The 15,475-nt window shown below is 45.2% G+C and overlaps 1 protein-coding gene across 1 annotated transcript; it reads left to right on the top strand.

Moving 5' to 3' along the window:
• Positions 1–195: 195 nt before the first annotated feature.
• SNX5 (sorting nexin 5) lies at positions 196–15,271 on the top strand. Its single transcript, XM_009093693.4, has 13 exons — positions 196–323; positions 7,215–7,319; positions 7,791–7,901; positions 8,434–8,555; positions 8,874–8,997; positions 9,623–9,718; positions 10,581–10,686; positions 10,766–10,841; positions 11,697–11,736; positions 11,840–11,926; positions 13,026–13,185; positions 13,900–13,985; positions 14,722–15,271. Exons 1-13 carry the CDS (start codon positions 291–293, stop codon positions 14,767–14,769), a joined length of 1,194 nt encoding a protein of 397 aa, XP_009091941.1. The 5' UTR covers positions 196–290; the 3' UTR covers positions 14,770–15,271.
• Positions 15,272–15,475: the final 204 nt, after the last annotated feature.

The raw sequence follows: 15,475 nt of genomic DNA, 5'->3' as shown, positions 1-15,475 counted from the left end.
GGAACGCCCCGAAAGGTGGCGAAAGGGGCGTCCGTGCTCCATATCGCTCTCTTTTGGTATTTTTTTAAAGGCTCTAAGGGAAGACAACCCAAATCTTTAAATGCAAGCCGAAAAATAAAGCGTTGCGGTGCCGTATTGGATGAAGGCAAGCAGCGCCCTGCCCTCACCAAAGATGGCGAGTGCCCCTCAGGGGGTGTGGCGGCGGCGGCTCCTCCCGGGTTATATGAGGAGGAGGTGGCGGGGAGGAGCAGAAAGAGAAAGGTGCAGGGTGGTTGTCTGCGCCCGGAGATATGGCTCTGCTCCATGGGGACTCGCAGGACAAGGTGAGGGTGGCGGCCCGAGTCCGGCTGGGGCGGGCGGTGAGGGCGCAGCCGAGCTGGCCCCGCGGCGTGAGAGGGAGCTCCCTGCTCCCTCTGCCCCCGGCAGCGCTGGGACAGTGACAGGGTTTGGCTTTTGCTCAGTTTAGGACTTTTTTAGAGAAGATAAATCGCCTTAGCCCTCGTTCCTTTGGCGCGCCGAGGTCCCCCGAGGGCAGGGGGTCAGAGTGGCCGGGGCAAGCGTGGGGAGCAGCCCTGGAAGGGAGAGGTGCTCGGGGAAAGGTGAGCGGGTGGGAGGATTAAAGCCGGAGTGGGAAGGAGGAAGAGGAGGGAAAGGCAGGGCTGTGCAGCCGCCGTGAGGCAGTGCGGGCTGCGCTCTGTGCCGAGGCGGGAGCAGGTGATAACGCGGCCCTGGAGCTGCGGGAGCCGGGCCTGGCAGGTGATGGATGCAGGAGCGGGACCTGGCCCCGGGCACTGCGGGCAAAGTGCTGCAGGGGGTTAAACTTGCTCTTCCCCGGTGGGCCAGCTGCCCTGCTGGGTCTGTGACCGGCCTTCCTGGGTGTGCTCCGCGTTAATTGGGCTGTCAGCTGTCACTTCACCTGCGGTGCCCCTTTGCCTTGGCTGTCACATCAGCAGCTCGCTTGGTTCTCCTTTCTCCGGAGAAGTGTTGAAGCTGTAAGTGCCAAGGAGCTTCATGTCTTCTCTTTAAAGCAGCACAGGGGATTTCCTAGTGTTAAGACTCTCAGCTTCTCAGAGGAAATGCAAGTGAAATGCTGAAGCAGGAACTTTGTGAATTAATGTTTATGTAGTGTAGACAGTGATTGGAATTCTCTCTTCTGCAGGACGAGCTGCTTGGGTTAACCTACCTAAACTCCCTGGTTTAATAACTACCCTCAACACACCTTGAGAAGAAGGCAAGGCAGTCCTGTAAGAGTCAGCAAGTTGCCTATTTGCCTTTCATATTGTCACAGCTGCATGTGGTTTTGCATTGTGACTAAGCTTCACTGGCAGGAAGATGACTTTGCTTTAAGCTGTTAGGTGTGCTGAAAGCCTCTCCAGTCTGTGTTTTCTCCAGCTTTTTGGAGCATATATATTAACTAACTTGGGGGCTAGAAATACACCAGCCTTTATTGACTTCTGGATAATTTCCTTTTCTCTGCTTCTTTTCCATATGAATCTAGTTTTGAAATAATCCTGAGTCAGTAAGACAGGCAAGAGTTTGTAGAAGAAGCATTTTCAAGTAGCTTGCTGTGAGCTGGCCAGTGCTTTCTTTTCTGCTGCTTGTAAAACTCTTTTGTATTAAAGTGTCTGCCCTTGGAGAATGCTGGAGGGGAAGGTCAAATATCAACTCTCTTGCAACATTTGGTAACTTTTGAGTGTTTATGTGCCTTTCTAACTCAGAGAGGAATACTGGGGGGAGGGGAAAATGGGGGCTGGAGTAGCTTTAAACTCTGATGCTCAATGGACAAAGATTAGCTTGTTTTAGGTTGTAGGGCTGCCTCGGGATTCCAGCAGCCTGGGGGAGGATAGAAATGCTCCTATCTTGTCTGCTCCTGTTTAGGCAAAGAAACAGCAACATGGAACTGGTGTGTGACCAGTAGATAAAACTCATGAAACTCATGCCTGTAAAGGAAACTTCATTAGGAATTAAACTAAATAGGAGCCACTGTTAAGTATAAACTAAAAACTGACCCTGAGGTGGCAAAGCAGGAGAGGATCAGGATATGTAGGAAGAGGAAGGGAGGGTAGGATAAAGGTGATTGAAAGTGCAGTGGAAAATAAGGTGTAATCTGTCATGGGGGAGGAAAAGGCACTTCAAAGGTTGAAGTGAGTGGTGGGCCTTCCAAGCTAAGCTTGAGTAAATACCTTGGTATTTCGTAATGTCAGTGGCTTCATGCTGTTTGAAGGCTTCAGTCTGCAGCTGAAATGCTCTAGATCAAAATGCTGAGAGCATGTATTGTAGCACCCCTTTCACAAAGCAATCAGTGGAAGACAAAATGTTGTGTCATGGCCTGGGACTTGCTGTTATCACTCACAAATGGTGATTCTGCTGGACAAATTCTGCTGCACATTCTGGAAGGAATGAGACCATACTGGATCTTGTGCTTAGCAAAAAAACTACTTCTGCATGCTGCTGAGCCTGAAATCAAGCAGGGGAGGTGAGCTGCTACAAGGTGCCAGCTCCTGGACAGGGATGATGCCCTCTCAAGGACACGCAGCCTCCACGAAGCTGGCCCAGTTAGTGGAAGATGAAGCCAGCATGGTGAGGCTGCCCTGCTCCTGACATCCCTGCCACCAGCTCTGGCCTCACTGTAGGAGGTCAGCAAAGCATTCTTGGGGAACGCTGACTGTGGCTTGGGGTTTGCTGCAGTTGCACAATTCCCATTTGAGCTGGGCCAGGAGTGCTCAGCCCCAGGCTGTGCTCTGCAAGCACACAGGGGGCTTCCCCTGCACGGCCAAAGCTGTGCTTGACCCCTCCAGCTGAAGAATCCATTGCTTGGGTGGAGGTGTCCTGTGTGCTGCTGGTGGAACAGGGTGAGCCAGCAAGGCTTTTGCTCGGAATGTGGCATCCTTGAATGTTTATAGAGTCCTTCCCTCTGTCAGGAGGCATGTGACCTGCAAGTTCCTGCAGAGAGTGATGCAGAGATCCCTCTGGCAGGAGAGGGCCACTTTATTGCACAGCCCAGGCAACAGGTGCTCTGGGCCTTCTGCTTCTTTGGCAAGCACAGCACTTGCTGAGGAGTGCCATTTCAGTGTGACTACACTGAGCTGTTGTTCCCACTTTATCGGTGTTTTAAGCAAAATAATGAAACCTTTGCATCCCTGGAATTGTTCAGTTTGAAGTCACGAATTTGGGGGAGCATTTTCCATAGAGTAAGTAAGCAGTGCTTCAGTTTTTGTGGTTGTGTGTAACCAGACCACTTCAGGACTGTTCAGCTCAGTGTCAGAGTGGTGACAGCAAACTGCCATAAAGGCTACAAAATCCAAGCTTCACATGTGCTCTGTAGTGCTGCATGCTTGCAGTGCACTTTCAGATGTCCTTTTAGTATCCAGATTAAAAGGAAACTTAAGCTGCTTGTGCTGAATATGACTAAAAAGTAGTTCCAGCAGCTAATGCTGCTGATATCTGCTGGCCAGATCCTCTGGTGGCTAATTCCTGGGTGTCAAAACAAGGCCCTCTGGAACTGAGGGCTCTGTATAAACTGCCAGAAAACACCATGATCTTTTAGTGCTCTCTGGAGAGCACCTAAACAGCTTTAATTGGAAAGTCTGCTCTGTAAAAAGTAATGGGTTTTAGGTAGTGGCAGATGTAATTACTTCTGAAGTCTTGTTTGTGGGTTGTTGCTTGAATGACAGCAGGGAGGTGATCAGTAAGGCGAGAAGGTTTTTAAAAGGTAGCTGACGATAAGCAGAAAACTCTGACATGTGAGCCCTTGTGGAAGGGTTCCTTGCTCCTTCCAAGCGCCTGTTTACGTGGAAAACCCCTGGATTAATCTGTCTTTGATAACAAATACATATTTCACTAGCAGTCAGAAGTTGCACACAGTTGCTTGCACTGGCAGATTCTTTTGTTGGAATGCAGAAGTGACACCGAGTCACCCAGAGCTGATGCTAAAACTGCAAAGGGTGGAACTGTAAAAGCAGCAGCTCAGGCCTCTCACCAGAACTGAGAGACTTTGGTGGCTGAGGGCATTTCCTCCCTCTGGGTGTCTGCAAGCATCAAGATGTGTTTGCACATCAGAAATGTAATGTCTGTCAGGCAGAAGTCTGGGTAGCTGATGGTCATCATTGCCTTGTATTTAAGTGATCCAACTTTTTTTTTCCCCTAGCATCTCTAACAAATAGAAAAAAAGCAAATGTTCTAAAATTCTACCTGGATTGGGCACAGTAATGATCTCTGCTGTTTCCTGGACTTCTAGATCAGGTGTTTATCATGGTGTCCTAATTAGTACCATAATATCTATTTATAGTCTTTTAGTCCTGAAACCTAGAAATGTTAACCAGTATGATGTCCATGTTATTGTGAAGGGCTCTGCTTTGTTCTGATTTACCAGTTGGACAGGTAAACTGTACTGAACAGGGAGTGGTTTTGCTTGAATCCTCAAGAAACCCTAGGAATCCTGAAACAAGTCTCTGATGAGACCTGAGTTTAGAAGTGGGAGGTGTCAGAGAAGCTGTAACAGTTTCTGGAGTCACTGCAAACCAGAAGCTGCTTCTGGGGAAGAGAAATGAGAGTTGAAAGTGAGAGCACTGCTGGCTCTGGGTGGGTGTTTCAGTTTGCAGCTCAACCCAGCTGTTTCCATTCTGTGTGTCCTCTGTACCTATTTGGGCATCTGCTACCAGTGAGGAATAATCCCTTCCCAGCTGCTGAGCTTGGATTATCTCCCTTGAGGGTATGGAGTGACAGACTGGTTTCTGGTAACTGGATGGGGAACTTTCAGTTCTCTTTTCCCACTGCTTGGAGTCCAGGGAGGAAGCAATGGTGTCCTAGCAGAGAAATGCCTCTGGATATGAAGGAGCTGCCAGGGAGTGAAGATGGCGGGGTGACCTGGGAAAGCCTTGGGTTGGATGCCTGCTGTGGTAAAAGGACAAGCCTGGGGCCTGGAGATGGATGTTTAATTCCTTTGCTCTGCACAGCCTTCATGTGCCCATGGGGAGGTTGGTCCCCATTCCTGCTTGTAGGGTGGGTGCAGGAGAGATGGGGGCCCAAAAGGTACTGCGTGCAGAGGTGCTTGTGTGGGTCAGGGGTTGGTGTGAGACATCTGCCATGGGTGCTCCCTGAGTAAGTGCTTTACAGAGCTGTGCTGACAGGAGTGGGGCTTCCTGCTTCCCCCATTCAGGGGACAAATGCTACTCCAGCACTTTTTGTCAGGAAACAAAGCACTCTCTCCTCCTGAAGTCGGACAGTGTGAATGTTCCCTTTGTAGTCTGAGCCATGATTCTGTAATCCTAAAGGTCTCTGGCTTGGAGTTAGGAGCCCACAGTGACCTTCACAGGACTAGAGCAGACTGGGGTCGTATAAGCCTTGGTTTCATATAGCTCCAGATCCTATTTACAGTTTGTGCAGGGTGCCAGGAGACACATGCTTGTGACATGTTAACTGCTTTAATCTAACCAAGCAGGACCACCTAATATTTGTGCTTGTCTGTCTCCTGTGTAGGCAACTACTAAGCATGGAGGGGCCTAGACAGCATCTAATCACGGGTTACTTTCTCCACAAGAAAGCAAGCAAGCAAGCTCACAAATTCAGGACTGTCTGATTTGTGTAATCCTTTCCTTAGTTTAGCTGAGAGGAAATGGTTTCCTTTGGCTTATCATACTTTCCAGACTCAGCAGTTCATATTGTTAGTGCTGCTGATCCTGTTTGGACAGCAAATAGAAGTAAGCAGGATGTAAAACACTGGGGTCTGCATCTTGCTGCTTTGGCTGGTGGTGTTATCTGGCTGGGAAATGGAAAACACCAACCAACTTGCCTTTCATTTGGCAACAGACAGTGAGCTGTGCTCCCAGTGAAACTAGTGCCTGACTGGTGGCCTTCTACCTGCAGTGCCTGGGGTGAGCAGCTGCTGCTCAAGCCTGTGTCAGTGACCTCTAAACCATGCACCTCTGTTTGGTCTGTGCCTTCCTAGCAAGGACCAGAATTGCCTGCCTGTATGGGAACATAATAGTCTGTCCTAAGTGGTGACTGCAGGGAAGTGATTACTGTTGGAGTCCCTGTAGAGTTTGGAGTCCCACCATGTCCTGTGGGATGTGAACAGGGCCTGGGACTGGTAGGAATTGTGTTCCAGGGCATGCTCTGTAAGTGTGCTCACTGCCAAGGTAATGCCCAGGATGGGCTGAAAGTCTTCTTCTTTCCCATCTTCATGTGCTGTATGCAGGGCCATTCCATAGTTGTAAGGCTTAAAAAGTTTTATCTATTACTTATCTCCTTTTAACTCTAGTTAACAGTGAGGATGCAGCAGAAGAGTTTTTAGCATGGCTGGAGGGTGCAGTGGCTGGGGTATCCCTCACTTATGCATGGCAGTCTGATCATAGGGGAGAGCAGTGGCAGGGCAGATGCTCTCTGTCCTGGCAGCTGTGTCCTCTGCAGGCAGCCAGAGACACTTGTCACATACCAGATCTGGGCTGCAGATGGCCAGCCTAGGGGGAGCCATCTTCCAGAGCCTTTTGGAAGCAAACTTCACCTTATAACAGGCAGCCTATCAATGGTTCTTAGGCAGCTTTGCAGAGGCTTGAGGTAGTATTTAGCCCTCTGTGATATGATAGGATTGCTCAGATCCTGACAGCATTTGCCTGTGGGCTTGGGTGCTGAAGCTTAGTGTGCACTGCAAAGGTAGGAACAGGCTCCTGGCTAGTGTGGTCTGTGCTGCAGGGTGCTGAGATAGCAGTCCTGGTGCAGTTCTCTAGCCTGCTTTTCTGAGAAGGCCTTCAGAATTATCTCCAGAGGGTAACTTCAGCATTCCTCCTGGCTTTGATGGTCACTCCTCAGCAAACTTCCTGTGTTGTGACCTTGATCTCTGGTTTCTCCCTTATGCAGAAAATAGCAATGATTTGTCAGGCTGCAGCAAGGGAAGGCCTCTTAGAAGATAGTCTTCATGTGTAAGCTGGAGGATCTTCTACTGAGAAAGCTATTCCACTGCTCTTTAAAAGTTTGAGTAGTCTTGAAATGATGTTCTAGGTCTAGGCTGTTGGAATAAATGAAGAAATAAGCCCCCAAAGGAATGCTGGCTCAGTTTATGGGTCTTTGAAGCACTGGGAAAGGAATTCTGCTCATAAGTGTGTACCTGAAGGCAGGTGTGTAGTGAAGTGTGGTTCTTATTCATGGCTGATGATCAGTCAGCTTCACTAAACCTACTTGATACTTGATCAAGGATTATTCTGTAAATTCTCTTGCAGCTGAGGTCTGTATCTGTAGACCTGAATGTTGATCCTTCTCTCCAAATTGATATCCCTGATGCCCTAAGTGAAAAGGACAGAGTGAAGTTCACTGTGCATACTAAGGTAAGGTCATGGGCAAAAAGGATGTGCAAGTAACAGATGTATTTGCAGTACACATACTTGCAAAGATGGGCTTGGCAATGAAGAAAATCTAATTCGATGGAGGTTTTCCACTTAAAGGTGGCCTGAGGATGTGTACATGCAGAAACTTCAGATTTCCTAGGATCTGAACTCTAAACAGAGGCAAGCAGCTGAAGGCTTTGCTAAGGAATCCTAGCTAGACACCAGAAGGCTTGGGGCTGGAAGGGAGCTACTGTGAAATGCCACAAAACAAACTGCATTATTGCTGTTCTACAACAGTACTTTTTTTTCCTAACAGTCTTCTTAGTGGTGCTGTTGAATAAGTGCCAGCTCAGCTAAAAGGGAGTGGGCAAGGCTCTTAGTAAGCAGAATAGCTTCCTTTGGAAATGGACAGAACTGTTTCTAAAAGCACTGATTTACAAAACAGTAGGGCTTCTATATATTCTCTTCCAGACTACACTGCCAGCTTTTCAAAGCCCTGAGTTTTCAGTTACAAGGCAGCATGAAGACTTTGTGTGGTTACATGATACACTCACTGAAACTGAAGAGTATGCAGGACTCATTGTAAGTACTTCCTAAAGAATGTGATTCTTAGTGAAAAACTGTAGCAATCTAAAGTGCCTTCTAATAAGGGCATGAAGTATGTTTTACCAGTGTTACTGGTGTTCTGTGACTTGGGTGTTCCCTATGCTTCCTGTTGTCTTAATTCCTGAACAGCTTGAGTGGTATGGCATTTGTGGTAACTTTGCATATAGCTTGGAGCAGCAAAAGGTGCTGTGAGAGTCCTTGACTCTGTGGTGGTATTAATATCTGCCTGAAGGTGGCACACTGAAATAATCTAATAAATGTGGGCTTTCCTTCCCGTCATGATTCTTTTAGAGATGGCTGTCAATGGGGTAGATTACAGCTGTTTCTCTGGGTTGGTTTCCCTCCTGGGGAGGGATAACACAAACCAGGAACCTAGAATTCCTGGATCATGCACTCTTTACCACACTTTCCTATGACCAGGCAAAAGAGCCTCCTTCTAGAGAAGGCTAGAAGTAATCTTGGACACCTTTATTTGCTAATATCCATGACTAACCAATTCCCTGCCTAGATACCTCCAGCACCTTCAAAGCCTGACTTTGATGGTCCCAGAGAGAAGATGCAGAAGCTGGGGGAAGGAGAAGTGTCCATGACAAAAGAAGAGTTTGCCAAAATGAAGCAAGAGCTGGAAGCGTAAGTAAAATGAGTCTACTGCCAAAAGCTGCATTTAGAGAAGCCTCCTGGGAGAGCAACTTATTTGGTGATAACTGATCTTGAGTGTCTCTGTTTTGAAGGGTGTCTTGAAAACCCTGGAGCTGGGGAGTGGCCCAGCTTTTCCAGCTTTCAAGCTGGAAAACTTCCTAGGTAAAGAGAATGAAGGTGGCTTGACTGTCACAAGCTGGCTATTTCAGAAGTCTGCAGTTGAATATTTTCATGGGCTAAATAAAAGCAATTCTTTGTATACTGAAGAGGGTAGTACAAAGAGGATCTCAGTCTGTTGTTTCCTTGCAGTGAATACCTCGCTGTCTTCAAGAAGACTGTCTCATCACATGAGATCTTCCTGCAGCGGATTGCTTCTCATCCTGTGCTCAGCAAAGATCGCAATTTCCATGTTTTCCTGGAGTATGACCAGGACGTGAGACTTTTTTTCCTTGTTTCCCTTTCCAAGTGAGGTAAACTGTTAGGAGTGCTGTTGTTTTTGCTGGACACAGTCAGAATGTTCTGTGGATCTATGTGCAGCATCAGCAAGCAGATATTGCAAGTATTTCTGTGAGACGGCTGAAGGGTGAAAGCCTGACCCTTACACCTTTCTCTGTTTTAAATCTCACTGTGTTTCTAAATCCTTGTCAAGTTGGTTAGGAAGCCACCTTTGCATGTCTTTATCTTGGGAACGTGTATGGCTATGGTGTACCTGTGCTGTGTTGCATAGTCTTAAAGTGGAGGAATGGAGGTGTATTAAAGTCACTCCTGCATGTGTTTAATCACACCTAATTGTGAGTGATAGATGCTGAGCCAAGATATGCAAGGAGAAACAGTTGTTTATGGGAAGGTAAAATCCATGGTAGGAACAGTTGAACTACTTGTTGCCAAGCCACATGTTACATGTTACATTTTTATATGGGTATTATGGAGGACTTGGAAATCAACCTGCTCTGACATATGCTAAGTGTAAAGGATGTTACTAACACTGTAAGTGTCAAAACAGTCACTTTTCTCCCTCCATGGGTATAACTAAAGCTGCTTTGGCCTCTCTATTGCAGCTGAGTGTGCGGAGGAAAAACACTAAAGAGATGTTTGGTGGCTTTTTAAAAAGCGTAGTAAAGAGTGCTGATGAGGTCCTCTTCTCTGGAGTCAAGGTAAGGTTGTTGCTTTGTTTTACCTTTATCTTGAGTGTTTCTTGCTTCCTGCTCCAGGGAACTTACTCCTGTCTGCTTCAGGCTTGCTGTGCATGAGGCTCAGCTACTGACATACCTGCCTTGTTACTGCTCTCCCATTTGAGGGGAGTAGCATGTATTAATTCTGATTTCTATAGAAATAAGACATTGTAGCTTTAGACTGATCAATTTCAGTGTATAATCCAAGTTTCTGGATGCAGAAGACCTGCCTTAATACCTGATACTGGAGAGGAAGGAATTATACCTTCAGGAAATATCCTTGTGGCTTTTGTCTACTTTGGAGCTCTGAACAGACATGATTTATGGATTTCTGCTTATACTAGACAAGATCAAATACCAAAGACTCCTGTAACTGGTCTTGCTCTAGCTTTTGTGTTGTGTTGCCATGGCAGCACTTCCCAAAAAGCTAGTTGTGCTATGTGCAGTGTCCTGAAATATTTCAATATGTATCATGTTTGGTGTGAATGAGAAACAAGCTTGTAAACTGCTTAGTCCTTAGCTACAGTGTTGCAGCAGGCCTAGGAAATAAAATTCCAGCTGTTGGAAGTCCTGAGGGCTGTCCATAACTTACTGCTGCTTCAGACGACAACCTTCATCAGTATTTGAGTGCCAACTTCATCTTCACTGCATAGTGAGGAAGAAGTTTCCCATGTGGTTTGGGATTTCAAACCCTTGGCTCACATCTTGTCTTGAACAGTTTTTCCATAGGGATTGATGGGCCTCAAGCTCAATCCCAGGCTATGGTTGTTTCTTTGGCCCTTCCTAAAATAGGGAAGAGCTTGTATTCTGCAATTACTGATTAACAGGTCATATTCTTTTTCAGGAAGTAGAAGATTTTTTTGAGCAAGAGAAGACTTTTCTTGTGAACTACTACAACAGAATCAAGGATGCATGTGCAAAAGCAGATAAGATGACAAGATCTCATAAAAGTGAATCTTTTCAAAGCCCTTTCGAGAGATGATGCAGTTTTGATGATTTCAGCCTGAAAACCTTGTCTTGTTCTTGCAGATGTTGCAGATGACTATATTTATACTTCAGCTTGTTTGAACAGCCTGGCATTAGAAGAGCCTACAGTTATCAAAAAGTAAGCAATTCCAACTGTTCTTAAACATATCCTGAGTCTGGGAATACCAAATTTCTTCTGTAAAATCCAGAGGATTGAGTCATAGGTGGTTTGAGGTTCTTGAATTGCATGCAAGTGGCATTAAAACTTTCCTTTTTCTGGCACCCCTGCTCTGGCAGACCTAATGTCATCAATTGCACCTAACTCAGAACTAGTTGAGCACTTGCCAGTTGTGGCCTAGATGTTACTAAACAAAAACCAAAAAACTAAACTAACTTCTAAACAAAAAACTCCTGGATTCTCTTTAGGTCACAAACTGCTGGAGACCCCTGAAGAAAGGGTTTGTGTGTGTGCTCTAATGTGCTGTTAAACATAACTGCACTAAGTCAGCTTATGCTAGGTCTGTACTATCTTCTGGACCTTTGCACTTCCAGGATAGTAGGGGATTTTTAAGCTGGGGGAACTCAGTTGCCTTTTTTGAGGTGACTTCTTCCACTTTTGTGTTTGCTATCAATTTACCAAGACCTTGTAAAACCAGAGTGTATAGCTGAATAAACAAGTCAGCTCATCCCTCTTGGATAGCAGCAGGGAAATTCTCCACAAGACCTTTATACCTTTATGCTCTGGAGATCAGCATTGTTACATTAAATGGTGTTGAGCTGCTCAGCTGTACTGTTCTGGTAGGCTGGAATCCAGCACATTGAACCTTTTCTCCAGGTCTTTGCTTAAATGAGTTTTTTTCAAGCCCTTGTTTGGATTTGTATACAGGAAACTCCAGCCTTCAGCTTTTTGGTTTCCTGCTGATTGATCCTGGCATTTATCAGACTAAGAAGTATCTCAAACTTATTTATGCTTTTTTTTTTTTTCCTCCAATAGGTACTTGTTGAAAGTTGCAGAGCTCTTTGAGAAACTCAGGGTAAGAAGCTTTGCTGGGGGCAGGTGTGGTGGAGAAGAATCTCTGACTCTGTATGTGACTGTTCTGTTACACACCAACTGATTTTTTTTTTTCCCTTCTGCAGAAGGTAGAGAGTAGAGTTTCATCTGATGAAGACTTAAAGCTCTCTGAACTGTTGAGATACTACATGCTCAATATAGAGGCTGCTAAGGTGAGAAGAGTTTTCTTTTTGAAGCTTCGTTTTGTTATGGGCAACATGACTCATTCATGGTGTTCTTTGTGCTTTAAGAAGACAGGTAAGTGGACCCTTGTTTTGCCTAAGAAACCTGAGACTCTTAAACCACAGCAGAATATAGAAGCTATATATTAGCTAGCTGGAGTCCAGCCACTTACAGAAGACTTGGACCAATTTTTCTTTGGTAAAGTGGAAGAACTCTTTAAATTTCTGTAAGTTAGAGCAAACTGAATTTAAGTCTGCAGCAGTTTCTTTCCTGTTCCCTGCCTGAGTAGTCACGGTCTTGCCAATAAAATCAATGATGACTAATTAGTAGTTGGGATTGATTTCAGGATTTTTAGAGTGCCCTAGCACAAATACATGGTAACTTGTGAAGGCTTTTGGAGTCTGAGCTTCCAAGAGGGCTTTGGTAGATTGATGTGACTGCAAAAGCCTTGCTGGCAACCCTTTTCCTAATAAAAACTTGATTTGACAGGGATGACCATGCTGCAAAATGTTATCTAGGTACAACCTACTGGTCCTCTTCATCTAGTGTCTTACCTGTGATGTCAGGTACTCCAGAACACCCACTACAGCCCCCCTCAGTGGGGTGTACTGTTATTTAGACATCACAACTGTACTCCTGCTGCATTAGGAAGGGATTGGCTCACAGACCTCTACTACTCCTGTCTAGGTTAATACAGTGCTTCAGTCAAGCTGTCAGATCTCCAACAAATTAAATGGCTGCTGGAAGGTAGACTGAGGGAATTCAGAAAGTCAAAAAGTGCTTTTTGCTCTTAGTGGAGAGCAGGAGAAACCACTTTACTTTCTCCACCTTACAGCAGGAGAAACTACTATAAGGGAAAAAATGATGCCTATAGTAGCCCTCATACTTTCTTCACTAAGGCATAACTGGCTGTCCTGAAAATGTAGTGCTGCACTGTGAAAGGCTGCCAAGAGCAGGCTGTAATAGCTTGTTTGAAAAAGCAGAATCTGGTGCTGAAAGAAGTGAAACCTCCTGCTGCTAAGGTGGTTGTAACCTCACTTTGGGAAGTAGTCCTGCTAAGGCTCTGGTGTGCTATTTCTGTCTCTTCAGGATCTTTTGTACAGACGAACCCGGGCTCTTGTTGACTATGAGAACTCGAACAAAGCTCTAGACAAAGCCAGACTTAAGAGCAAGGATGTCAGACTGGCTGAGGCACATCAACAGGATTGCTGTCAGAAGTTTGAAAAGATTTCAGAATCTGCTAAACAAGGTAAAACAGGCTTTGCTGTACTTATGCTTAAAGGAGAGCTTAATGCAGTCGAGGTCTCCATCTGACCTTCAGCTACTGAAGGCTCCTGAACAAACAGTCTGCATGTCCCAAGGACAGTAGAGATAAGTGCTGTAAAACTAATGCAGCTAAACATATTTTTTTAAAGCAATTTTCTCTAGCAGAACAGTGTCAGTACTACACCAACCTTATTTACAAGCCCCTAGTATTTGCTTTTTGGACTGAACTCAGCCTCCATGTGAATGTAACTACTAGAGGATAACTAATTACCTCAGTCAAAGCTGTGCAAACAGGCTTTTGCTCCCTCCCAATACAGCTGAGTGCCTTATACAGAGTTTCAAACACAGGTTCTCAGTAGAAGAGTATATGTGTGTATATTTATATTTATTATATACTTTCATGGTATACATGCTGCTCCTTCAGTGTATCTGGCTTTTAAATGATCCAGGCTTTCACAGAACTAGTGTGGCTTGTTTCTGGTTTGTTCCAGCTGTCTTCCTACAAAGCTATTCTGTCTTAAGCTGTCTGTGTATCATGTGATGACTGCATCTCTGTCTAAAACCAGCATGACAAACTCTTGAACCTTTTTTTGATCAAATACTGTAATCTGAGCTGCACAACAGACTCCTGAAATATGAGGGGCATTGCTTATCACACTTTGTCTATCTCTTACCTTTGTTTTTTCCTTCTCTACAGAACTGATGAGCTTCAAACAGAAGAGAATAGCAGCATTCCGTAAAAACTTAATTGAAATGGCAGAACTGGAAATAAAACATGCAAAGGTGTGTTCTCTTTGGAATTTAACAGGCATGGGTTGAGAGAAATATGAGTAGTGTGTAACTGGGAGGATTTGCTGGGGCATCTGACTTCCCATCAGGCAGCCTCATCTGTGGGGTTTGACCCCTACTGTGTCTAGAGGCAGCTGCTGCTTCCAGTGCTCCTGGAGCACTGGCACAGGAGCACATCCTGCAGCTTGTGAGCAGGCTGTCAATCCTTGTCACTTGGCTTGTCAGTGGAGGGGATGCTGGCTTTATAGCAGCCTCTGCCAAGATTTCCTAGGCAGGCTTGAAGGGTCTGTTAACTTAGTGCAGAGAACAAAGCAGTAACTGTGCATCCTCAGCTTCCTTTGAAGAAGGAAAGTCTAATGTCCCACTCCCTGAGAGTACTGGACTTTAGCACCGGCAGCTACTTCAGTGCTGAACTGGAATGTGACACAAAGCCTTGACAACACTGCTCAGTCTGGCCTACTTTAAAAGCTTCCTGTTGACTCTTGTCCCTCTCTTAGCACAAACTGATTAATGGTTGCAGGCCTGCAGGAAGAGGCAGATTGCAGAATGTGTGATCTGGCTTTGGTTCTTTACTGCTTGAATGCTTGTCTTTGCAGTAGGAGATCTATAGCATTGGCACAGGCTACAAAATCCTGTGACAGACCCTCTATTTGGGAAGCTACTTCATCATGAAAGGCAGGATTGGAATTATCAGTCATCCTCATCTGAAACTAATTCTCTTCCTTTGCAGAACAATGTGTCTCTCCTGCAGAGCTGTATTGACTTGTTCAAGAACTGAGGAGTCTTACTCTGAAAATGTGACAAAAGCATCAATTGCACTCAATAGCCAGGGGCAACTTATTGGCTTGACTTCATTAGCTTAAAATAATAATGTCACTGAGATTGTTTCACTAATACTTAGGTATGTTGATAGTGATTATTGGTATAAATGGGAGCTGAATTGTGTATGAATTGTCTGGATGTAGCTAACATCCTGTTGGCTGATAACTCAAAATGAGTCAAATGTAAGAAATTAATTTGCTGTTGACTGACTTCATCTAGCAGAAAAAGTTTACTGAGAACTCCTTTTTTGCAGGATCATAATCTGTCTCTTCATGGCCCTGATGTATTTAAAACTTGCCAAGTGAGAGTGACTTAAGGGTAATAATTTTATAAAGTGAATATCTTAGCATTCCACTTCCCAGACAGATTTCTACTACAATATATTTTGAATTTCTATAACTACATTCACTATTTGTACACTTGGGCAACACAGCAAATAAAGATGTCTGACACAACAAGCTGTTGTATGGCAAGAATTTGTGTGGGATGTAAAATGACAGAGGCTTCAGACACCGAACTATCATGAATTACTCATCACCTGGAGCTCTTCGGAGCACTAGAGAGAAATATTTGACTCAAGAGGATTGTTCTTGGAATAGGTGTTGAAATGAAATGTGTGGACTTCAAGTGACATTGCTGTTTGAGTGGCTGGCTGCAACTTT

The sequence above is a fragment of the Serinus canaria genome, chromosome 3 (genome assembly GCF_022539315.1).
Source record: "Serinus canaria isolate serCan28SL12 chromosome 3, serCan2020, whole genome shotgun sequence".
Classification (NCBI taxonomy): Eukaryota; Metazoa; Chordata; class Aves; order Passeriformes; family Fringillidae; genus Serinus; species Serinus canaria.
The sequence above is the reverse complement of the archived record's forward strand: the minus strand, read 5'-3'. Positions and strand labels throughout refer to the sequence as shown.